This window comes from Rana temporaria, chromosome 4, assembly GCF_905171775.1.
Source record: "Rana temporaria chromosome 4, aRanTem1.1, whole genome shotgun sequence".
Lineage (NCBI taxonomy): Eukaryota > Metazoa > Chordata > Amphibia > Anura > Ranidae > Rana > Rana temporaria.
This window is the reverse complement of record NC_053492.1, coordinates 27692686-27718042: the sequence shown is the minus strand read 5'-3', so window position 1 is coordinate 27718042 and position 25357 is coordinate 27692686. Positions and strand designations below refer to the sequence as shown.

Genomic DNA, 25357 nt, shown 5'->3' with positions numbered 1-25357 from the left:
AAAATTTTTTTGGCGTAAGACGTTCGGGAATACGAAAGTACGTTACGCACGTCGCCGTTCAAAAAAATGACATCAATTTGCACAAAGCACGGCGGGAATTTCAAAACGGAGCATGCTCAGTACGTCCGGCGCGGGAGCGCGCCTAATTTAAATGGTACACGCCCCATTTGAATTAGGCGGGCTTGCGCCGGACGCCTTTACGTTACACCGCCGTAAGTTTACAGGCAAGTGCTTTGTGAATCAAGCACTTATGCTGAAAACTTGCGGCGGTGTAACGTAAACGGGATACGTTACGCCGCGGCGCAGGTACCTGAATCTGGCCCTTTGTCCCTAGATGTAAAGTTTGAGAAGTAAGTAAATCTATTTTTTATTTTAACCATAAAAAAAAAGCTAATATTTACATAGGTTGAAAAAATGTTCATTGAGTTCAACAAAAAATAATAAATATATAGTATTGCATCCCTAGAACGTTGAGTAGATCCGAAGGAAGAGAAAATAATGTCTAATTTGCTCTAACATGAAAATGAAAAAAAATTCTTGATACCCAAAGGGCAACCAGAAAATTTAGTTTATTAACATTCTTTATTGTTGTTTGCTAAAAAATATTAGTAGTCATTGAGTTGTGTGTAGAGATAAACAGTATATTGTCTGCAACAAATATACGAAACTGAAAAAGAAAAACTATTTGAAGAATTGTTAAGGCTCAAGACTCAAATTTTGGTTATAGCTTGATATTGGTGGTTACAGACTGGTTTTTACTAACATTTGGTAAACAGAGATTGCATCCATAGAACATGTACTTGATCCATAGGAAGAGAGAAAGATCCAATTTGCTCCAACATGACTGAATATAAAATAATGTCTTGATCACCAAAGGCAATCAGCTAACCCTCTATGTTAAAATTCCACAATGCTATTTGTTGATAATATTAGTAGCTATTAAAATATTGTCTAAAACTAAACAGTTCATTGTCAATTTTAAAAGTTTAAAGAAAATTATGCCAAAAAGGCATAAATCAGAAAATGAATATTTTGTATAATAATGAGGGCTGCATTCAGTTGACAGTGGAATTTTTGTTAAAGGTTGATATTGGTAATTGACTCACCAACTGGTATTTACTATCTGTTGGGGGCTTCAACAGCAATATATTTCTTGGTCTTCTCCCCAACACCACTGCTGTGAAGCCAAGCTAGACAGTTTGGTTTCTCCAGTTTAAGAGTAAAGTTCTTTAGTGATGGCTGGAGCAAGGAGATATCATGTAGATATTGTTTACCCTCACTTGAGGGCTTCAACAGCAACAAAGTCCAGCAGCACATGTTATGGTCTTCCCTCCAATACCACCGCTATATAGAGAACAAAGGCACTGTAGTTCCAACAGTTTCAGAGTAAGATCTTGTAGCGGTGGCTGGAGCCAGTAGATGTAAAGGGAGATTTGGGCAAAGACTTTGCCAGAGTTTAGATACAGTATATAGGAGTTGGGGTGACCTGACCCCTAAAACAACTCCTCTTGTTAGTAATTCAAGTTGTTAGAACGTTTATGTCTTTGCACATGTTGTAAGACCATGCCACATTTCTAGACATGTCTCTTTTAGTTTTGAGTTGCTTGCTATGATAAAGGCTGAGTGGAGAAATGTGGGAGCGTTCATCACAATGCTGCTCAACACTTTCCAAGGACTGCCTCTAGGCTGTGATTCAGATGCAGTAAAACAAGCACTTACAAAAAACACCACATGGCAGAATAAGAAGAGGACCATACTCTTTACAACGTTGAAGTGGACCTCTAAATGTGAGCCTCCAAAGCTTGTCCCACTGCTTTTCATCTGTATGCTGTGCATCCAAAGAGATTTAATTAATAGACTGACTGCAACACAACATATTATGAATGGGAATAAGGAGGGCACAAAGAAAATTATCAATCGATTGTGACCATTTAGTATCAAAACATCAGGAGTGGTCATATTGTTCATGGCACCAACTGTTGTGTTTTGTAGTTCTACATGAACAATGCACCAACCAGCTGGAAAACTGAAAATCAGAGATATCAGAAGAGATGCCATTAATAACCAAGGGACTAGTCTGGAGATCCTGGGCTTCAGGAAGGTGAACAATTTATGGCTGAAGTTTGTAATCTTTACACAGTAAAATACACAGAGGACAGTGGTGATCCAGAGATTGGCGAGGCTCAAAAACATACCTATAACTAAAGTTGCTGAGAGAAAAGAATGTAATTGAATCAACCAAGGAAAGTACATTATGAGTAAATAATATATTAAACTAAAGAGCATGCGAAAGCTTCTGAAGATCCCCAGACAGGTGAGGATCTTGTCACAGGTGTCCAGAGATTTCAGCTCCTTCCATTTCTTCAAGAAGACAGCCACAATAAAGACATTTATCTTGATTCCCACAAAGCACTCAGCCAACAGCACAGCTGTAAATATCTTCTTCAGAATGAAATCCATAGTATGAAATGAGATTTTCCCTTCCCAGACAGGTACTGTTTGTAGAACTTGCCTGTAGAGTCCTGCAGTAGGTTGAGTGTATGCTCAGGATACACTGAATGTTACATAGAGAATTCATTCCCTTTGCTCATGTAAATTTAGGAAAAGTGTTTCATTTGCATGCATTGCTTTCTCCATGGAAAATATATGTGCTGTCTAGATCTTTATTTTCTTAGAAAGTTGCAGTCTGCCAAAACTGTATTTACCACTTGTAAATGTGTTTGTGTTAATTAAATGGTACATATAGACATATAAAAGAGAAAAGTTTAAAAAAAGGGCAAACCTCATGGACTCATGGACTAATTTGTCTTTGCCCATCGCTCTGCTGTTTCTCTGTTATTGTCTGCTTAACAATTTTGTCAATAAAGCATCATTGGCAACACTAGGCATAAACTGACATACTGAAAATTTCTACAGCAACCTCCAACTAAACTTTTACCTTATTAAAGAATCTCTGAATAGACTCCACATAAAGGCTTCTCCTCATCCCTCTCCGCACCTGTGGTCACATCCTATGGTCCATCTAGAGTCTTTCATCCTTACTGAGCTTAATTGTACTGTAGAGGTCACCTATGTAGAGGAGGAACCTCCATGTCGAGGATGGATCTCTATGATTAAGCCCAGTAGGGAGGTGAGATGCTTGGGTAAACGTTTACCTTGCCTCACTCTAACTGACATTGATCAACAAACCTGCAAACTTTCTGTATCTATCCCAGCAATGCCAGCTTGTTTTCCCTGTTACTGTCTTTCCAGTTTGATAGCAAAATCTCTGGCCCTCTCACCAGAACTTGCCATTTTAAATTTAGGGATCAAGAAAATCCCCCTCACATTCAGAGGCATTGTTATACATATTCTATTATCAGCTAAATTGACTATCACCCGCAACTGGCTCTCTCAGGGACATTCTGCCCGCTTCTGTATGCATACGCCTATGCGCATGCGTGAACCACTGACCTCGCACGCACCTATGCACATGTGCGAATCATGGCCTTTGCGAGCGCCCGTGCGCATGCACGCGCATTAGACGCACCTTTGGCGCCCAACAGTCTATAAAAGACGCTCTAGGAATGCTGCACCTTGCGGCTTGATCTGCGTCCATTCCTTGTGTTCCTGTTTCAGTGAGAAGCTTTCTGTTCCTGTGTATGACCCGGCTTCCTGACCTTGCTTCTATCTCCAGTCCTGACTTCGGCTTGTTTGACCCAGCTCAGTTCTCTGCCTGATTACCTGTTGATAAGACCCGGCCTGGACTCTGACTATTCTCCTGCCTGTCGTTTATGCCTTACCCTGATGTGCATGACCCGACTTGTCTGACTCTGTTATTCTGCTGCTCTGCACCTGCTGCTCTGCTGTCCTGCATCCACGGCTCTGCTGCCCTGCATCCACGGCTCTGCTGACCTGCACCCGCCAGCCTGCTGACCTGCATCCACAGCTCTGCTGACCTGCATCCCCTGCTTCCTGCCCAGCGGTTCCAGCTTCCTCTTGGCTCTTTTACACACTGCAGCAAGGCCTGGAACAGGCACCTTCACCTCACTGTGCTCTTACCACCACTGTCTCCATTGCAGTGGTCTCCGAGCCGGGGTTGTACGGGATGTCTCCCTCCACACTCTTACTCAATTGAACAGTAACTATGAATGTATGTTTGCTTCAAGGAAATGCCATCGCCACATAGCCCAAGCAGAGTGGTCTCCATGGTCTACCCGGTATAAAAGAATGTTTCCTAGTGATAATTGACATGACTTATGTAATTATTACTTAGCACTAGAGATGAGATGAACACCCCCTGGTTCGGTTCGGAGCAGAACATGCGAACAGGCAAAAAGTTTGTTGGAACATGCTAACACCATTAAAGTCTATAGGACACAAACGTGAAAAATCAAAAGTGCTAATTTTAAAGGCTTATATGCAAGTTATTGCCATAATAAGTGTTTAGGGACCTGTTCATTGAGTTCAACTAAAAATAATAATATATACAGTATTGCCTCCCTAGAACGTGGAGTAGATCCGAAGGAAGAGAAAATAAGGTCTAATTTGCTCTAACATGAAAATAAAAAAACGTCTTCATCCCCAAAAGGTTATCAGATATGTTTGATTGTTAACATTCTTCAATGTTGTTTGTTAAAAATATTAGTAGTCATTGAGTTGTGTAGAGATAAACAGTACATTGTCTGCAACAAATACGAAACTGAAAAAAAAAAAATTGGAAGAATTATGAAGGCTCAAGACCTACATTTCTTTATAGCTTGTAAACAGAGATTGCATCCATAGAACATGTAGTTGATCCATAGGAAGGGAGAAAGATCCAATTTTGCTCCAACATGACTGAATATAAAATAATGTCTTGATCACCAAAGGCAATCAGCTAACCCTCTATGTTAAAATTCCACAATTTGTTGATAATATTAGTAGCTATTCAAATATTGTCTAAAACTAAACAGTACATTGTCATTTTTAAATGTTTGGAAAAAAAACATGCTAAAAAGGCATAAATCAGAAAGGGAATATTTTGAATAATTATGATGAGGGCTTCATTCAGTTGAAATTTTTGTTAGGCCCCGTACACACGACCAAACATGTATGCTGAAACTGGTCCGAGGACCAGTTTCAGCATACATGTTCGGTCGTGTGTAGGCGCGAGCGGGCCGAATTCCAGCAAACATTTGCCCGCCGGGCCTTTTCCCAGCAGACAAATATTCCTGGACGTGTTTTAAAACCGTCCGCTGGAATCCTGCCCGCTCGGACATGTACGGTCGTCAGTACAGACCTACCGTACATGTCCGAGCGCCCGCCGTCCCTCGCATGCGTCGAATGACTTCGACGCATGCGTGGAAGCCTTTAAATGGCAGGCCCGCCCACGTTGCCGCGTCATCGCCGCGTCATCGTCGCGGTGACGACGCGGACACGCCCCGCGTATTGTTTACGCGCGGACTTCTGTACGATGGTTAGTACAGCCATCGTACAGAAGCCCTCTGGAAGGCATGTACGGTGAAAACGGTCCGACGGACCGGTTTCATCGTACATGTTTGCTCGTTAGTACCCGGCCTTAGAGGTTGATATTGGTGATTGACTCACCCACTGGTTTTTACCATCAGTTGGGGGCTTCAACTGCAACATATTTCTTGGTCTTCTCCCCAACACCACTGCTGTGAAGCCAAGGAAGGCAATTTGGTTCCTCCAGTTTAAGAGGAAAAGTTCTTTCGTGGTGGCTGCAGCATGGAGATAGATGTATAATGTAGATATCATGTAGATAGAGATTGAGAGATAAAGAAGAAATGTTGGCCTGACGTCTTTTACCCTCACGTGAGGGCTTCGACAGCAGAACATTTCTTCGTCTTCCTCCCAATACCACCGCTATATAGAGAACAAAAGCACTGTAGTTCCACTAGTTTCAGAGTAAGATCTTGCAGCGATGGCTGGAGCCAGTAGATGTAAAGGGAGATTTAGGCAAAGACTTTGCCAGACTTTAGATACAGTATATAGGAGTTGGGGTGACATGACCCCTAAAACAATCCCTCTTGTTAGTAATCCAAGTTGTTAGAACTTTTATGTCTTTGCACATGTTGTAAGACCATGCCACAGTTCTAGACATGTCTCTTTTAGTTTTGAGTTGCTTGCTATGATAAAGGCTGAGTGGAGAAATGTGGGTGCATTTATTACAATGCTGCTCAACACTTTCCAGGGACTGCCTCTAGGCTGCGATTCAGATGCAGTAAAACAAGCACTTACAAAAAACACCATTTGACAGCATAAGAAGAGGACCATACTCTTTACGACGTTGAAGTGGACCTCTAAATGTGAGTTTCCAAAGCTTGTCCCACTGCTTTTCATCTGTATGCTGTGCATCCAAAGAGATTTAATTAATAGACTGACTGCAACACAGAATATTATGAATGGCAATAAGGAGGGCACAAAGAAAATTATCAATCGATTGTGACCATTTAGTATCAAAACATCAGGAGTGGTCATATTGTTCATGGCACCAACTGTTGTGTTTTGTAGCTCTACATGAACAATGCACCAACCAGCTGGAAAACTGAAAATCAGAGATATCAGAAGAGATGCCATTAATAACCAAGGGACTAGTCTGGAGATCCTGGGCTTCAGGAAGATGAATAATTTATGGCTGAAGTTTGTAATCTTTACACAGTAAAATACACAGAGGACAGTGGTGATCCAGAGATTGGCGAGGTTCAAAAACATAGTTATCACTAAAGTTGCTAAGAGAAAAGAATGTAATTGAATCAACCAAGGTAAATACATTATGAGTAAAAAATATATTAAACTGTAGAGCATGCGAAAGCTTCTGAAGATCCCCAGACAGGTGAGGATCTTGTCACAGGTGTCCAGAGATTTCAGTTCCTTCCATTTCTTCAAGTAGACAGCCACAATAAAGGCATTTATCTTGATTCCCACAAAGCACTCAGCCAACAGCACAGCTGTAAATATGTTCTTTAGAATGAAATCCATAGTATGAAATGAGATCTTCCTTCCCAGACAGGTACTGAATGCAGAGGCTTGGATGTAGAGTCCTGCAGTAGGCTGTGTCTAGAGATCAGGAAGGATATGTTGAATGTTACATAGAGAATCTTCTCCCGTCGCTCATGTAAATTCAAGAAAAGTGGTTTATTTGCATGCATTGCTAACTTCATGGAAAATGTATGTGCTGGTTAGAGTTTTATTTTTTTAGATAGTTGCAGTCTGTCAAAACTGTATTTACCACTTGTAAATTTGCTCATGGTAATTAAATAGTACACATAGTTACATAGTTACATAGTAGGTGAGGTTGAAAAAAAAGATGTTGTGGTCATTCATGTGCTTATCTAATAGTTTCTTGAAATTATCGATGCCCCCTGCTGAGACCACCGCCTGTGGAAGAGAATTCCAAATCCTTGCCGCCCTTACAGTTAAGAACCCTCTACGTAGTTTAAAGTGGTTGTAAGCCCACTTTTTTTACTTTTACCTACAGGTAAGCCTATAACAAGGCTTATCTGTAGGTAGGGAGAATATCTCCTAAACCTGCACGGTTTAGGAGATATTCCCCTCGCAATGTGCCGCGGTGCATGCGCAGGGGGGATCTACGGCGAAAGGACCGGCAGCCCCCGGACCTTGCCGAGTTTTAAATCTCCCGCGCGCACGCACGGGAGTGACGTCATCGCCGCTCCAGCCAATCACAGCGCTGGAGCGGCGATATCCGGAAGACACGCCGAGGCAAGATGAAATCTTGCTCGGTGTGGACCAGGTAAGTGCTACACACCTCGTTCCTAGGTAAGTATTTCATAATGAGCTAATATGCGGTGCATATTAGCTCATTATGACTTTTGCCTTACAGGAGAAAAGAAAATTAAAAATTTGATGCGGGTTTACAACCGCTTTAATCTTAAACCTCTTTTCTTCTAATTTTGATGAGTGGCCTTGTTAAACTCCCTTCCGCAAAAAGGTTTTATCCCTATTGTGGGGTCACCAGTATCACCAGTACGGTATTTGTAAATTTAAATCATATCCCCTCTCAAGCGTCTCTTCTCCAGAGAGAACAACTTCAGCGTCCGTAACCTTTCCTCATAACTAATATCCTCCAGACCCTTAATTTGCTGTGTTGTCCTTCTTTGCACTCTCTCCATTTCCAGTACATCCTTCCTGAGGACTGGTGCCCGGAACAAGACAGCATACTCTAGGTGCAGCCGGAGTCTTGTAGAGCGGGATAATTATCATTTTATTAGAGTTAATCCCCTTTTTAATGCATGCCAATGTTTGCTTTGTTAGCAGCAGCTTGGCATCACATTTGCTGAGCCTATCATCTACTAGGACCCCCAGGTCCTTTTCCATCCTAGATTCCCCCAGAGGTCCCCCCCAGTGTATAAATTCATATTTTTGCAACCCAAATGCATTATTTTAAATTTTTCTACATTAAACCTAATTTTCCATGTAGTCCCCACCCCCCCTATTTAATTTGTTCAGATCTTTTTGCAAGGTTTCCACATCATGCAGAGAAGTTATCGCCCTGCTTAGCTTAGTGTCGTCTGCAAATACAGAGATTAAATTGTTCACCCCATCCTTCAGGTTGTTTATGAACAAATTAAATAGGATTGGTCCAAGCACAGAACCCTGGGGGACCCCACAACCCACCCCTGACCATTCTAAGTATTCTACCATTTATCACCATCCTCTGAACTCACCCTTGTAGGCAGTTTTCAATCCATGTACTCACCCTATGGTCAATGCCAACAGACCTTATTTTGTACAGTAAACGTTTATGGGGAACTGTGTCAAATGCTTTTGCAAAATCCAGATACACCACATCTACGGGCCTTCCTTTATCTAGATGGCAACTCACCTTCTCATAGAAGGTTAATACTGTAGATTGGTTTGGCAGGAATGATGCTTCATGAATCCATGCTGATTACTGCATTACTAAAATCTTGTATATAGTCCCTTCTCATCCCCTCTAAGAGCTTGCATACTATTGATGTTAGGCTAACTGGTCTGTAATTCCCAGGGATGTATTTTGGGCTCTTTTTAAATATTGGTGCTATATTGGCTTTTCTCCAATCAGCTGATACCATTTCAGTCAGTAGACTGTGAGTAAAAATTAGGAACAATGTTCTGGAAATGACTTGACTGAGCTCCCTAAGTACCCTCGGGTGCAAGCCATCTGGCCCCAATGATTTATTAATGTTAAGTCTAATTTTAATTCTGTCCTCTGTTAACCATGGGGGTGCTTCCTGTGATGTGTCATGAGGATAAACTCATAGGTCTTTAGAAAAAAAATCACGTATTCCAACAATTGCAGCATATAGAAAAAATGTTGAAAAAAAGACAAACCTCATGGACTATTTGATCTTTTATGTTTCTCTGTTATCACGGCTTAACAATTTGGTCAGAAATGCATGATTAACAATAGGCAAAAACGTACCTACTGGAAATTTCTACAGCAATCTGGTTCCCCTCAAACTTAATGTTTAACTTGCTGAAAAATCTTTGAATAGACTCCACTTAAAGGCTCATAGTCCGTACCTGTGGCCACATCTTCTGATCCCTTTAATGCCTTTAATTTATATTGTTCCTAAATGTAGAGGTCACCTACACAGAGGAGAAACCCCTATGTAGAGGATGGACACATATCATTAGGCCCAATAGGGGGTGAGATGCTTTGGTAAACCTTTACCTTGCCTCACTCCGCGCACACAGGAACAGATTTTCCGTCGGAAATAAACTTGGATGGTTTTTCCAACGGAATTCCGCTCAAGCTTGGCTTGCATACACACGGTCACACAAAAGTTCTCTGAACTTTGGACCATCAAGAACGTGGTGACGTACAACACTACGACGAGCCGAGAAAAAGAAGTTCAATGCTTCCGAGCATGTGTCGAATTGTTTCCGAGCATGCATCGAAATTTTGCACGTCGGAATTGCTACAGACGATCGGAATTTCCGATCTGATTTTTTTCCGTCGAAAAAATAGAGAGCCTGCTCTCTATCTAAGTCTGTTGGAAATTCCGACAGAAAAAGTCAGATGAGGCATACACACGGTCGGAATAAACAGCCACAATAAAGACATTAATCTTGATTCCCACAAAGCACTCAGCCAACAGCACAGCTGTACATATCTGTTTAAGAATGAAATCTATAGTATGAAATTAGATCTTCCCTTCAGATGGATACTGACTATAGAGACTTGGCTGCAGAGTCCTGTAATAGGCTGTGTGTAATGATCAGGATACACCGAATGATATATAGAGAACTTGTTCTTATCACACATGTAAATTCAAGAAAAGAGTTTAATTTGCATGCATTGCTTTCTCCGTGGAAAATATCTGTAGTTTCTAGCTTTTTTTTTTTTTGCATGCTACCAGAGCTGTATCAACCACATGCAAATCTATCCCTGGTAATTAAATGGAAAAAATATAGAGATGTAAAGAAAGTGAATTTTAACATAGGTCAGGCAAAGAGGTTAGAAAAAAATGTTAAACAAAAATGGCCAAATTGATTGACCACTTGGACTTTTTCTTGCTGTTATTGTTGTTCTTATTACTATACAGGATTTATATAGAGCCAACAGTTTGTGCACATGTCCAACTCATTTGGTGGAGGGGGTTATGATGTGGGGGGGGGGGGTTGTTTTTTAGGGGTTGGGCTTTGCCCCTTAGTTCCAGTGAAGGGAACTCTTAAGGTATCAGCATACCAAGACATTTTGGACAATTTCATGCTCCCAACTTTGTGGGAACAGTTTGGGGATGGCCCCTTCCTATTCCAACATGACTGCGTACCAGTGCGCAAAGCAAGGTCCATAAAGACAGGGATGAGCAAGTTTGAGGTAGAGGAACTTGACTGGCCTGACCTCAACCCGATAGAACACCTTTGGGGTGAATTATAGCAGAGACTGCGAGCCAGGCCTTCTTGTGCAACATCAGTGCCTGGCCTCACAAATGCGCTTCTGGAAGAATGGTCAAACATTCCCTTAGACACACACCTAAACCTTGTGGACGGCCTTCCCAGAAGAGTTGAAGCTGTTATAGCTGCAAAGGGTGGACCAACTCAATATTGAACCCTACGGACTAAAACTGGGATGCCAATAAATTGTTACTAAATGAAAAAAAAAAATAGTTTTCATTAAAATGACCTACGCAGTGGTGTTACCTACCCTGTACAGTGGTATTGCCCAGAGTGGCCCGATTCTTCTCTTTTTGGGTCCCCGGCAGCTATCTTGGCTCCTCTTCTGCAGGACTACTATAGCCAGTCGCTGGCTATGGGGAGAGGTAGTCCCCCACGCTTCCGAGGTGTGTGTCTATGGAGCTGCACTCCAAAGACTTACACAGTGGGACTCGCCCCCCCCCACCTCCTCTGATTGACAGCAGCAAGGGCCAATGGCTTCTGTACAGCGCTGATCTCTTCTTCCCTCTCTTCCCCTTCACACAGGGAATGGGGGGCACAGGGAAACTGAAAACTTTTTTTACCTTAATGCAAGCAATGCATTAACGTTTTTAGGTTTGGCAACACTTTAAAGCTCATGAGCGAGTAAAGGCATGTGTCCCAATACTATTGACAATATAGTGTGTGTATATATATATATATATATATATATATACAGTATATATATATATATATATATATATATATATATATATATATATATATATATATATATATATATATATATTTATATATATATATATATATATATATATATATATATAACGCTGGCAACAAAAGTGAGTACACTCCTAACTGAAAATGTCTAAATTGGGCTCAATTAGCCATTTCCCCTCATGAGGTTCCATATTGAACTTCCAGTGACCAGTATGAGAGAGATCACCAAATTTAACACACCTGCTCCCAATTCACACCCGAGACCTTGAAACACTAACGAGTCACGTGACAGGGGAGGAAAAATAGCTAATTGGGCCCAATTTGGAAATTTTCACATAGGGGTGTACTCACTTTCATTGCCAGTGGTTTGGACATTAATGGCTGTGTGTTGAGAGTTATTTTGAGGGGACAGCAAATTTACACTGTTATACAAGCTGTACACTCACTACACAACATTGTAGCCAAGTGTCATTTCTTCAGGGTTGTCACATGAAAAGATAGAATAAAATATTTACAAAAATGTGAGGGGTGTACTATGTTTTGTCAGATACTGTATATCTTAAAATATCCAGGAGGGGATTGGGATACAGCTGCGTTGTCTGTTTTATCAAAATCCCAGCACAGGGCCAGATTCACAAAGAGATACGACGGTGTATCTCTGAGTTCCGTCGGTCGTATCTATGCGCCTGATTCATAGATCTCCCTAAGATCCGACAGCTGTAAGTGACTTACACCATCGGATCTTAGGCTTCAATTTCACGCTGTCCGCTAGGTGGCGCTTCCGTTTGTATACGCGAGGAATATGCAAATGAGTTACGCCGATTCAGAAACGAACGACCGCCCGGCGCTTTTTTTTTTACGCCGTTTGCGTTCGGCTTTTTTCGGCGTATAGTTACCCCTGGGTCTATGAGGCGCAGCCAATGTTAAGTATGGCCGTCGTTCCCGTGCCGAAATTTGAATTTTTTACGTTGTTTGCGTAAGTCGTTCGCGAATACGGATGGACGTAATTTGCGTAAACGTCAAAACCAATGACGTCCTTGCGACGTCATTTGGAGCAATGCACGCTGGGAACATTTCCGGACGGCGCATGCGCTGTTCGATCGGCGCGGGGACGCGCCTGATTTGAATAGTACACTCCCCCTAGCCGCGGAATTTGAATTCCGCCGGGGGATTTACGATACGCCGCCGCAAGTTTTGAGGTAAGTGCTTTCTGAATTAAGCACTCGCCTCAAAAACTTGCGGCGGCGGATCGTAAATCAGATAGGTTACGCGGATCTAAAGATCCGCTAACCTATCTGAATCCGGCCCACAGTGTGCAAAGTTCACCTGTAGCCTTCTTGGACTACCTGTACATCCACAACAGGTTCCCACATAGCTTCTGTCTTAAGCCCTATCCCTGAGCTAACTGTGGCACTGTCCTGGGCACACAAAGTTATCCGGGCATCATACTCTACAGGCGGTTTTTAGCTACACTCTTCTCCACTGGGGTGGGGCTAATTCTCCAACTGGGCAATGGCCAAATTGTTCCTGGTTCATTTGAGAGGGAAGGGCTAGGGATGGGCATGAGGAAGAGCAGTGAGCTGCAGCTGGGGAAACATTCTGCTGAGTAGCTTAAAGAGGCTGATGGCAGCTCATGCTATATATTTGGGACAATTGTTTTTCATACTTAGTTTAATTTCCCTTTACTGGATAATCCTTATATTAGCCTGGTTAACAAGCTGTTACCGTGTTCACCTCCTCACACACCGATCATGTGTGAGGAGGAGAATGTGATAACAACTCATTACCGCTTACAGTGTACACCAACACACACTGATTACCCCCTCCCTAATAAAGAGGACCTGTCACCATCCATCACATTACCTATCACAAGACCATCAAAGTGCCTGTCACCAGCCCATTAGAGTACCCGAGTACTTGTCACCAGCCCATCAGAGTACCTGAGTGCCTGTCTTCAGCCCATCTGAGTACCAGAGTACCTGTCACCAGCCCATATGAGTACCAGAGTACCTATCACCAGCCCATCTGTCATGAAAGGAGATTCCGCAGTCCTGTCAATGTCAGGGGAATTCAGCCCCAGCGCGTGCGCATTGGCGCGCGTTTGCGCGCGCATGCGCGCGTCAGTGTGCGCGGTGCGCGGCGCGCGGCGCGGGAGTGCGCGCGCCCGCTGACGGCGTTTGGCGCCAAGGAAACGCTATTTAAACTGGTCAGTCCCTCACCATCTTGCTGACCAGTCTACAGCGTTTACCTGAGAACCTGCATCTGCTACCTATTGATTCACCTGTTTACCTGACCCGGCTTTCCTTGACCTTCCTTGTCTGCAACCCGCCTTTGACCCCGGCTTTTCCTGACCACGGCTCTGCTCAATCCCTGGCTTGTCGCTGCCCGCCTGTATTACTGACCCGGCTTGGACTACCACGATTCTCTGGACTTTCCTTGTTACCTGAACCACTCACCGGTGACCCGACCGGCTTACTTACCTGCCTGATCTCTGTACCTACAAGTGCCATACTACCGTCTTGTCTGCTGTTTAAGTGACCTGCCTGAACCAGCACACCTACCAGCTACAATTCCTGGACCACTACTCAGCTTTACCACCAGGCACTTGTGTCCCTCCGGACCCTTGACCCTCTGTCCATTCTACCAGTAGGTCTTGGGTCGGAGGCTTACGAGAGGCCGCTCCCTGCACGTTGGGCTCTACAACCAGGTACGTGACAGTACTGGTCAGCCATGACCGAGCCCACGCAGGGAGCGTCTCCTATGGAGGACTTATGCCGCCATCTGGATGGTCTTACTACGGCTGTAAGGAACCTACAAGAGGGTTATACCCGTTTGGAGGAGCGCGTCCAAACTTTGGCTACAACCGCTCCTGCGGCATCCGGAACTTCAGCCACCCCTTCTGTAGTGATGTTGCCACCGGAACCCCGTGTGCCCACACCTGAAAGATTTTCTGGTGACCGCAGCAAATACAGAGCCTTTCGCAACGCCTGCGAACTTTTCTTTGCGCTACAACCTAGAACTTTTTCGCTCGAAGCTACAAAAGTGGGCTTTGTCATCTCGCTGTTATCCGGCGAACCCCAAACCTGGGCACATCGCCTGTTGGAACGCAAGGAAGAATGCCTTAACCATCTTGCTGCCTTTTTTCAAGCCATGGACCTTATTTATGAGGATACTCAGTTAGCGGCAACTGCTGAAGCAGCGTTATGTGTACTCCAACAAGGGCGCAGGGCAGTAGAGGACTATGTAGCTGAATTCAGACAGTGGAGTTCCGACACCAACTGGAACGATGTTGCCCTGCGTCACCAGTTCCGTGCGGGCCTCTCGGACTCATTAAAGGACGAACTGGCTCGAGTGGGCATTCCCGCAACGCTTGACGCCCTCATCCTCCTCTCTGTACAGATCGACAGACGTTTAAGGGAACGGCGTGCTGAACGTACATCCGGTTCCGCACGACCCACATGGATGATGCCACGGGTACCAAGCTCTCCGCATATACCTCTTCCAAGTGCTGTATCGACCTTTGCCGATGCCCCAGAACCAATGCAACTAGGCCTACTGCGGCCCTCTCTAACACCGGAAGAGCGCCAGCGGCGCCGACGCAATAATCTCTGTCTGTATTGCGGAGGATCCGGGCACTATGTAAACACCTGCCCAGTCAAGTTCCGTAAGTGTTCAGTCTTGCCTTCTACCCTTTCATCTACTTTATGTAATAATGATACTCACCTGGTAATTTCAATCTCTCTGCAGCTCCCAGGAGGGGACGTCCAAGTACCCGTGATTATTGATTCCGGCGCTTGCAGCGGCTTCATGGATGCTTCCTTTGCCGCCCGACATGGAGTTCCTCTTCGACCTAGACGCTTGGAACTCACCGTTCATTTAGCCGACGGATCAGCCATCAGATCCGGCCCTGTCACTCAGGAAACTGCCCCCTTACACATGCTCATTGCTAACAACCATCGAGAAGTTCTTTGTTTTGATATCATTGTGTCACCTATCTTTCCCGTTATCTTGGGAATGCCCTGGTTAAAGACTCATAATCCCCAGATTGACTGGGAGTCCGGGGAGATCAACTTCCTTTCTTCTTACTGCCGCCAACGTTGCCTCCAGGAGTCTGCAGCTTCCTCATCTCCCTTAATGTGTCTAGACTCTGAAGTTGGAAACCGTCAACTGGTTCCGGAGGCATATCATGGTTTCCTGGATGTTTTTAGTAAAAAAGGGGCAGAAACCTTACCCCCACACAGGTCCTACGACTGCCCAATTGAACTTTTACCTGGTGCAGAAATCCCGTTTGGTAGGATATTCCCCTTGACAGAACTGGAATTGGGCACGTTAAGATCCTATATTGACGAAAACCTTGAAAAAGGCTTCATACGTCCTTCCACATCCCCCGCGGGAGCCGGCATATTCTTTGTGGAGAAGAAGGACCACTCTCTACACCCCTGCGTAGACTATCGGGATTTGAACAAGATCACAATTAAAAACAGATATCCTCTTCCTCTTGTCCCCGAATTATTCCAGAGACTAGGAGCAGCCGTCATCTTTACCAAACTCGATCTCCGCGGGGCCTACAACCTTGTCCGTATTAGAGACGGAGACGAGTGGAAGACAGCATTCCGCACCAGATTCGGGCACTTTGAATATTTAGTTATGCCCTTCGGTTTGTGCAACGCCCCAGCCACCTTCCAACATTTCGTAAATGATATATTTAGAGACTACCTTGATCTATTCGTTATTATCTATCTGGACGACATCCTGGTCTTCTCTTCCTCCCTGCCAGATCATCGGAAGCATGTCCAAAGAGTTCTAGCCCGGCTCCGTCAACATAGCCTATACGCTAAAGCCGAGAAATGCGAGTTTGAACAAGAAAGTATTCAGTTTCTGGGTCTTATAATCTCAATCGAAGGTGTCAGGATGGATCCTCAGAAGGTCACTGCTATCACAGAGTGGCCTGCTCCCACCGATAAAAAAGCGGTCCAACGCTTCGTGGGATTTGCAAATTTTTATCGTAAGTTCATCAAGGGCTTCTCTTCAATAATCGCCCCTATCACAAGTCTAACCAAACAGGGCACCCGTTTTCAGTGGTCTCCCGAGGCACAAGCTGCTTTTGTCACCTTGAAGGATCTGTTTATTTCAGCCTCTATCCTGAAGCATCCTGATCCGGTCCTACCCTATACATTGGAGGTGGATGCCTCTGAAGTGGCGGTCGGGGCAGTGCTCTCTCAGAGACAGGGGTCCAAATCTCTCCTACATCCAGTCGCTTTTTTTTCCCGCAAACTTTCAGAAGCCGAGAGGAATTATGATGTTGGGGACAGGGAGCTTTTGGCAATCAAAGCAGCCCTCGAAGAATGGCGCTATCTTCTGGAGGGTGCTGCACACCCTATTCTGATCTTCACGGATCATAAAAACTTAGAGTACTTAAAGGTTGCCAAAAGACTGAAGCCACGCCAGGCCAGGTGGGCATTGTTCTTCACCCGTTTTTCGTTCCATATAACCTACAGACCTGGGTCGAAAAACACCAAGCCCGACGCCCTCTCCCGGATGTTCAGTGGTCTTGAAGTCCCTTCATCTTCAGACACCATCCTTACTCCTGGAAATTTTCTCATGTTACAAGGAGACCTTCTCTCTCAAATCAAGCAGGCTTCTTCAGGAAGTTCCTTAGCCCCAGATCCTACTCTACAGTTAAGGGACGGCTTACTCTGGAACAAGGACAAGATTTTCGTCCCTCAACAGCTACGGGTAGCAGCTCTTAAGTCCTGCCATGACCATGAGCTAGCTGGTCATTTTGGGATACATAAGACGGCTGAGCTCCTCCAGCGCACCTTCTGGTGGCCCCAACTACTTCAGGACTGTAAAAATTACGTGGAATCCTGTATCACCTGTATTCAGCATAAGGGTAGCAGAACCAAAGCTTGGGGTTTACTCAAACCACTGCCTGTTCCAGAGAAACCGTGGAGAAGGATTTCAATGGACTTCATTGTTGAGCTACCCCCTTCGGAAGAATATACCACTATCTTTGTGGTGGTGGACAGGCTTTCAAAGATGGCGCACTTCTTACCAATGCTGGGGACACCTTCTGCGGCTGAAACAGCAAAGATTTTCATAAGAGAGATTGTGAGACTTCATGGCATACCTGCTAATATTGTATCGGACCGCGGGGTGCAATTCACCTCAAGGTTTTGGAAGGCTCTGTGCGGGGCATTGAAGATTGACCTTTCCTTTTCTTCTGCGTACCACCCGCAGACCAATGGCCAAACGGAGCGCACCAATCAGACGCTCGAGCAATATCTGCGATGCTTCTCCAGTTTTTCACAGGACGATTGGGCCTCTCTATTGCCTCTGGCAGAGTTCGCCTACAACAACTCGGTCCATTCGGCCACCAACCAATCTCCATTTTTTGCTAATTATGGCTTCCACCCTCTCTTCCTATCCAACACTATCCCGGAATGCTCAGTACCAGCTGCCCAAGAAACCTTGGATTTTTTCGCCACTAATAATAAATTACTCCAAGAGACAATGGCAAAGGCCCAAGAACATAATAAAGAGGTATTCGACAGGAGGAGAAGGGGGGAACTTGATCTGGCTCCAGGAGACCAAGTTTGGCTGTCCACTTTGAATCTAAAACTAGCCTGCCCGTCCAAGAAACTTGGTCCCAAGTTTGTGGGGCCTTTCCAGATTCTCAGGAGGATTAACGAAGTGGCCTACGAGTTAAAACTACCTGCTTCTTTCCGGATCCATCCAGTTTTCCATGTGGCACTTCTCAAGCCTGCGATCCCGGATCCCTTCACCGACCGGAATGTCGGTCCCCCCGAGCCGGTACTTATCGACGGCGAGGAGGAATTCGAGGTGGAATCCATCCTAGATTGTCGGAAGAGACGTAACCTAGTACAATACCTAGTGAAATGGAAGGGTTATGGTCCGGAAGAAAATTCCTGGGAACCAGAAGCCAACATTCATGCCCAGAGACTGATCCAAGCTTATAAGAGGGCACACCCAAGAAGATTGGCCCAGTTGGGCATCCGGAGGCTGCCCGTAGAGGGGGGGCAATGTCATGAAAGGAGATTCCGCAGTCCTGTCAATGTCAGGGGAATTCAGACCCAGCGCGTGCGCATTGGCGCGCGTTTGCGCGCGCATGCGCGCGTCAGTGTGCGCGGTGCGCGGCGCGGGAGTGCGCGGTGCGCGGCGCGGGAGTGCGCGCGGCGCGGGAGTGCGCGCGGCGCGGGAGTGCGCGCGCCCGCTGACGGCGTTTGGCGCCAAGGAAACGCTATTTAAACTGGTCAGTCCCTCACCATCTTGCTGACCAGTCTACAGCGTTTACCTGAGAACCTGCATCTGCTACCTATTGATTCACCTGTTTACCTGACCCGGCTTTCCTTGACCTTCCTTGTCTGCAACCCGCCTTTGACCCCGGCTTTTCCTGACCACGGCTCTGCTCAATCCCTGGCTTGTCGCTGCCCGCCTGTATTACTGACCCGGCTTGGACTACCACGATTCTCTGGACTTTCCTTGTTACCTGAACCACTCACCGGTGACCCGACCGGCTTACTTACCTGCCTGATCTCTGTACCTACAAGTGCCATACTACCGTCTTGTCTGCTGTTTAAGTGACCTGCCTGAACCAGCACACCTACCAGCTACAATTCCTGGACCACTACTCAGCTTTACCACCAGGCACTTGTGTCCCTCCGGACCCTTGACCCTCTGTCCATTCTACCAGTAGGTCTTGGGTCGGAGGCTTACGAGAGGCCGCTCCCTGCACGTTGGGCTCTACAACCAGGTACGTGACACCATCTAAGTACCCAAGTACCTGTCACCAGCCCATGAGAGTACCTGAGTACCTATCTGCAACCCATCAGAGTACCTGAGTACCTATCTGCAGCCCATCGGATTACCTGAGCACCTGTCTCCAGCCCATCAGATTACCCGAGTACCTATCTGCAGCCCATGCCTCCTAGATGATACCTTGTGTTTGCTTTCCAAAATGAAGTCATTTTTTGGGTAATTCCACTGTCCTGTTGCTCCAGGACCTTCAAAAGTGTCGTAGAAAGGAATGAAATTAGATGTGTAATTTATGCTCCTAGAACACCTGAAGGTACTACTTCAATGTTGGATATCTCTATGTGGCCCGGCTGTGTAAAAGTCTCACACAAGTGGTATTGCCATACTCGGGACGAGTAGCAGAATCTATTTTGGTGGGGGAATTTTTGCTATGTACATGCTGTGTGTTAGAAATATCTTATAAATTGACCACTTTGTGTGTAAAAAAAAAAAAAAATAAGTTTTCATTTTCTTTCCATGTTTTTCAAAGACTTTTGGAAAAAAATGAACTGTTCAAAAGACTCATAATGCCTCATAGAATATACGATGAGGTGTTTGCTTTCCAATGGGGTAATTTTGTGGGTAATTCAATTGTCTTATTGCTCCAGAGCCTTCAAAAGTGTGATAGGTCGTTAGAAAATGTTATGTGCAATTTATGCTCCTAGAACGCCTGACGGTGCTCCCTGCATGTTGGACCACTCTAGGTGGTCAGGCTGGAAAAAATCACCAATTGGACCACTCTATGTGGTATTACAAGAGGAGTAGCAGAATGTATTTTGGGGTGTAATTTGAAGTATGCATATTTTGTGTTTGAGAAATAACTTGTTAGGCCCCATGAACACATGTAAACTCAAGTTTTCAAAGGCAAAAACCGCCCGTTTTTGCCGCAAATTTTGCAGCGTTTTGCCGCGTTTAGCGGCGTTTTTCTGCGTTTGCGGCTATCAGCGTCCATAACAAAGACATTGTAGACCCTCCCAAAGCTTTAAAAAGGCAAAAACGTTTGCGTCTGAACCCAAAATTTTGCGTCTGAAAAAACGAGCCTAAACCCAACTGCTTTAAAACGCAAAAAAATGTGAATGTGTGCATGGACACATAGGATAACATTAAATGTGTTCAGGGGCAGTTGAAAAAAATGCCCAAATGCCTCTGAACTCGAGTTAACCAGCGTCTCGTGTGCATGGGGCCTTATTGTGACAATTTTGTGTATTTGTTTTTATAATTTCTTAATTTTCCCCAAAATTTTTTGAAAAATAATACAACTTCATAAGCAAATCTGATCCACCCCATGTGATCAGCTAATGTGATTTAAGCTCATATTAAAAGGGAATCAGCAAGAGAGATGGTCTTGAAGGGGATCAGCATTGTGGGGATAAAGATTTACAGCCCAAAAAGCAGACAAAAGGCCATCAGTGGTTCATAATCTGAAGAACTGAAGGTCCCCATTTGTTTTCCCATCCCAATGTAGGATGTAGGGACCGTAGCTAAGGAGTTTATTCCAGTAATGTGAGTTAAGGGGAGATGATAAATATTTGTAACAACTTCCTATGCGAGTCTTTCTCTCTAGAGTTTTGGCCTGTTAAGGAGGCCTTTACTTCTTGGGACTTGCCCCAGTCAGGGTCAGAGGCAGAAGGCCCAAGGAATCTAATTTGGCATGTGCTATGGCCTAAGGCAGTGGCAGCTGGTGCTCAATATATTTTTTTTTTTGGGGGGGGGGGGGAGCAAACTAACACCAGAGTCCTAAGCTTCCCTGGCCAATCAGGGTTTCCTTATTACCCGGGAGGAGAATTAGGAAGACAACAGCAAATAATAATTCGCTATTGTCTCACACAAGTGGGAGGGCTCACCCTTTTTTTAAGCCAATTAGAGCCTCAGGCTCTAATCATGTGTGTAAAAAAAAATACATTGGAATCCATGCGTCCAGTGCCCCACATGTAGATTAGTGAGCAGGACGCATGGATAGGGGGGTGGCATCCCTGCGCCCTGCATTACGGGCCGCCATTGACCGTAATGGTTACCTGTATGAAGTGATGGTTACCTTTATGGAGCATTTGGACATGCCCACAATTCTCCATGGCACGCAATGCATTCTGCATCATTACCTTACTAATGATAGTCAGGCCCCGTACACACGATCGGTCAACACCGATGAAAACGGACTGAAGGACCTTTTCATCGGTCCAAACCGATCGATAAACTTCGGTCAAAAAATGTAGAACTTGCTTTAAAATTTAACTGATGGACGCCTAGATGTAAATTTACAGAGATTATTAAAGCGGAGGTTCACCCTAAAACTATTATATACCGTTACATCCAGCATACTGCTGACATCTACAGTATGCTGGTAATTTTTTTTGCTGTACTTACATTGTTATAGTTCTTTTCGCCCAGGTTCCGGGTTCTCACTGTCCCGGGGAGTAGGCGTTCCTATTAAGATGCGTAGATGATTGACGTGCGGGTAAGGCGGGTCACTTGTTCCGAAAATAGACGATCTGGGACTCGGCATTATATGGCGCCTGTGCAGTCAGCTCTACACGCAGGCGCCGTATAGCGCCGAGTCCTAGTTCGTCTATTTTCGGAACGCGTGACGTTTAGAAAAAATATAACTGCGCTAAACCAAATTGTAGTGATCTCTGTGAGAGAAAACTAAAACGCTACAGTGGGCAAAAGCCCAAGTGTATAAAAATATATAAATGTCAAATACACAATACATGCAAATCAAATTAATTTCAATGAGTGACCATTTACATAGTGTTTGGGCTCCAAAACCCTGGACGCTCAAAATAAATCAGTGATACAAAAACACCTCTGGAGTTTCGCCAGAAGTGACAATGCAATGTTGTGAAAAACACACAAAAAGAAAATAAAGAAAAAATTAAAAAATTAAAACTTGAGAAAGTTCATATTCCCAATGAAAAAGGAGGAGAAGAAAGTCCGTGTTCGTGTCGATTAATAACACCCGTGCACTTTCAACCATGCAGCTTCCATGGTCTAGAATATCCTTAAGTGAGTCTGCCACCAGTATTCGCAAACTGCTTACCAGATTTGGAGGTCCCTACGGACCAAGCTCAGCATGTAACTCCAAAATCAATGGGTATTAGTATCCGGATACAGCAAACTCCAAGTTAGTATTCAAACTCCATGTTAGTATTCCAAAAAAAAGGAAAAGAGATGCTTCCATAGCATAAAACCACAGGTAACTTTTATTCACATGAATTTACACAGGTACAGCACTCACATTTCAGAAGAATCATAAAAGCATTTCTGCCATGCAGCTCCGGCCGGACGCTTGCAGGCAACAGGACCGCTCGTGGAGAGGTACGGTGAGGGGGGATGACACCAGCGTATCGCTCGCTCCGCCCGACGCGTTTCGTGAAAGAATCACTTCGTCTCGGGGCACGGGCGGCACCCTGGGTCACCCCCTCTTATGGGCAACAAACAAACAAATTGGGGTCAAACCTCGTTCCGAGCCGCGCGCGCACACGCGAGAATCCCGATCGGTATTAACTGATGGTTGAAGCGCTCCACTCCCCATAACCAATGGCTAGCTGCCACCGGGAGGGGACGCCCACGATGGGAGGAGCTCAGACATCTATCAGCGCGCGGACGAGACCCGGAACTCCCCAGCAATACAACGAGCTAAAACCAAGCCTCGTTCCGAGCTCCTTGCGCACGCGCAGTGTCCCGCTCGCCAATGCCAGAGCAATGACGTACTGCCTCACGTCGCACCCAATGGCTGACAACCGCAGGGAGAAAACGTCCGCAATTGGCAGAACGGAGACATCATACAGCCCGCGAGCGGAACCCGGAACTACCCTAGTTATACGGAGTCCCGGAAGTGGATATTGCACCACACCGTACCTTACCCGCACGTCAATCATCTACCCCTCTTCATAAAAACGCCTCCCGAGGGAGTGAGAACTCTGAGCCGGATGAAAAGATCTATAACAGGGTAAGTACAGCGGAAAAAAAAATACCAGCATACTGTAGATGTCAGCAGTATGCTGGATCTAATGGTATATAGATAATTTTTAGGGTGAACCTCTGCTTTAAAGCTATTTTTAATGTTAGCAATAGAAAAAAGAACCAGTAGTTGAAGGTTGAAGTTCAAATAAAAATAAATAACATATTGCGTCCATTGAACATGAAGTTGATCCATACAGTATCTCACAAGAGTGAGTACACCCCTCACATTTTTGTAAATATTTTATTCTATCTTTTCATGTGACAACACTGAAGAAATGACACTTTGCTACATAAAGTAGTGAGTGTACAGCTTGTATAACAGTGTAAATTTTCTGTCCCCCAAAATAACTCAACGCACAGCCATTAACATCTAAACCGCTGGCAACAAAAGTAAGTACAACCCTAAGTGAAAATGTCCTAATTGGACCCAATTAGCCATTTTCCCTCACCGATGTCATGTGACTCGTTAGTGTTACAAGGTCTCAGGTGTGAATAGGGATCAGGTGTGTTACATTTGGTGTTATCGCTTTCACTCTCTCATACTGGTCACTGGAAATTCAACATGGCACCTCATGGCAAAGAACTCTCTGAGGCTCTGAAAAATAGAATTGGTGCTACATAAAGATGGCCTAGGCAATAAGATGATTGCCAGGAGCCTGAAACTGAGCTGCAGCATGGTGGCCAAGACCATACAGCAGTCTACCAGGCCAGGTTCCACTCAGAACTAAAGAAGTTGGGTGCACATGCTCAGCGTCATATCCAGAGGTTGTCTTTGGGAAATAGACGTATGAGTGCTGGCAGCATTGCTGCGGAGGTTGAAGGGGTGGTGGGAGGGGTCAACCTGTCAGTGCTCAGACCATACGCTGCACACTGCATGAAATTGGTCTGCATGGCTGTCATCCCAGAAGGAAGCCTCTTCTAAAGATGATGCAAAAGAAAGCCTGCAAACAGTTTGCTCAAGACAAGTATACTTGGGACATGGATTACTGGAACCATGTCCTGTGGTCTGATGAGACCAAGATAAGTGTGTGTGGCGGCAACCAGGTGAGGAGTACAAAGACAAGTGTGTCTTGCCTACAGTCTAGCATGTTGGTGGGAGTGTCATGATCGGGGGCTGCATTAGTGCTGCCGACACTGGGGAGCTACAATTCATTGAGGGAACCACGAATGCCAACATGTAGTGTGATATAGTGAAGCAGAGCATGATCCCCTCCCCTGGGCCACAGGGCAGTATTTCAGCATGATAACGACCCCAACCTCTCCAGACCTAAAACCTTTTGAGCATCTGTGGGGCATCCTCAAACGGAAGGTGGAGGAGCGCAAGGTCTCTAACATCCACCAGCTCTGTGATGTCGTCATGGAGGAGTGGAAGACGACTCCAGTGGTAACCTGTGAAGCTCTGGTGAACTCCATGCCCAAGAGATTTAAGGCAGTGCTGGAAAATAATGGTGGCCACACAAAATATTAACACTTTGGGCCCAATTTGGACATTTTCACTTAGAGGTGTACTCACATTTGTTGCCAGCGGTTTAGACATTACTGGCTGTGTGTTGAGTTATTTTGGGGGGACAGCAAATTTACACTGTTATACAAGCTGCACACTCACTACTTTACATTGTAGCAAAGTGTCATTTTTTTCAGTCACATGAAAAGATATAATAAGATATTTACAAAAAAATGTGAGGGGTGTACTCACTTTCGTAGAAAGATAAAAGGGTCCAATGTGTTCCATCCTGAAGACAAAACAAGATTGTGATCCCCAAACTCAATCAAATAACTCTCTATCTTAACATTCTGCAAGAATAATAGTTATTCATATTTTGTGTAGCACTAAATAGTACATTATCAATATTAAATGTCTGTAACAAATACCGGTATATTAAATATATTACAAATACATAAAGCAGAAAAGAACATTTTGAAGAGTTACAAAAGCTTTTATCCATTTCACACTCAACAATTGTTATAGGGTTAGATTGGTGGTTGACTCCTGTCCTAT

The 25357-nt window shown here is 44.7% G+C and overlaps 1 protein-coding gene across 1 annotated transcript; it reads right to left on the bottom strand.

Moving 5' to 3' along the window:
* Positions 1-1536: 1536 nt before the first annotated feature.
* On the bottom strand, positions 1537-2460 carry LOC120935576 (taste receptor type 2 member 40-like). The gene has a single exon (XM_040347624.1). It carries the CDS (start codon positions 2458-2460, stop codon positions 1537-1539), a length of 924 nt encoding a protein of 307 aa, XP_040203558.1.
* Between the last annotated feature and the right edge of the window lie 22897 nt (positions 2461-25357).

Bases quoted from the DNA above. Each gene is read 5' to 3' on its own strand.
- LOC120935576 (XM_040347624.1), bottom strand. From the start codon at position 2,460: ATGGATTTCATTCTGAAGAAGATATTTACAGCTGTGCTGTTGGCTGAG.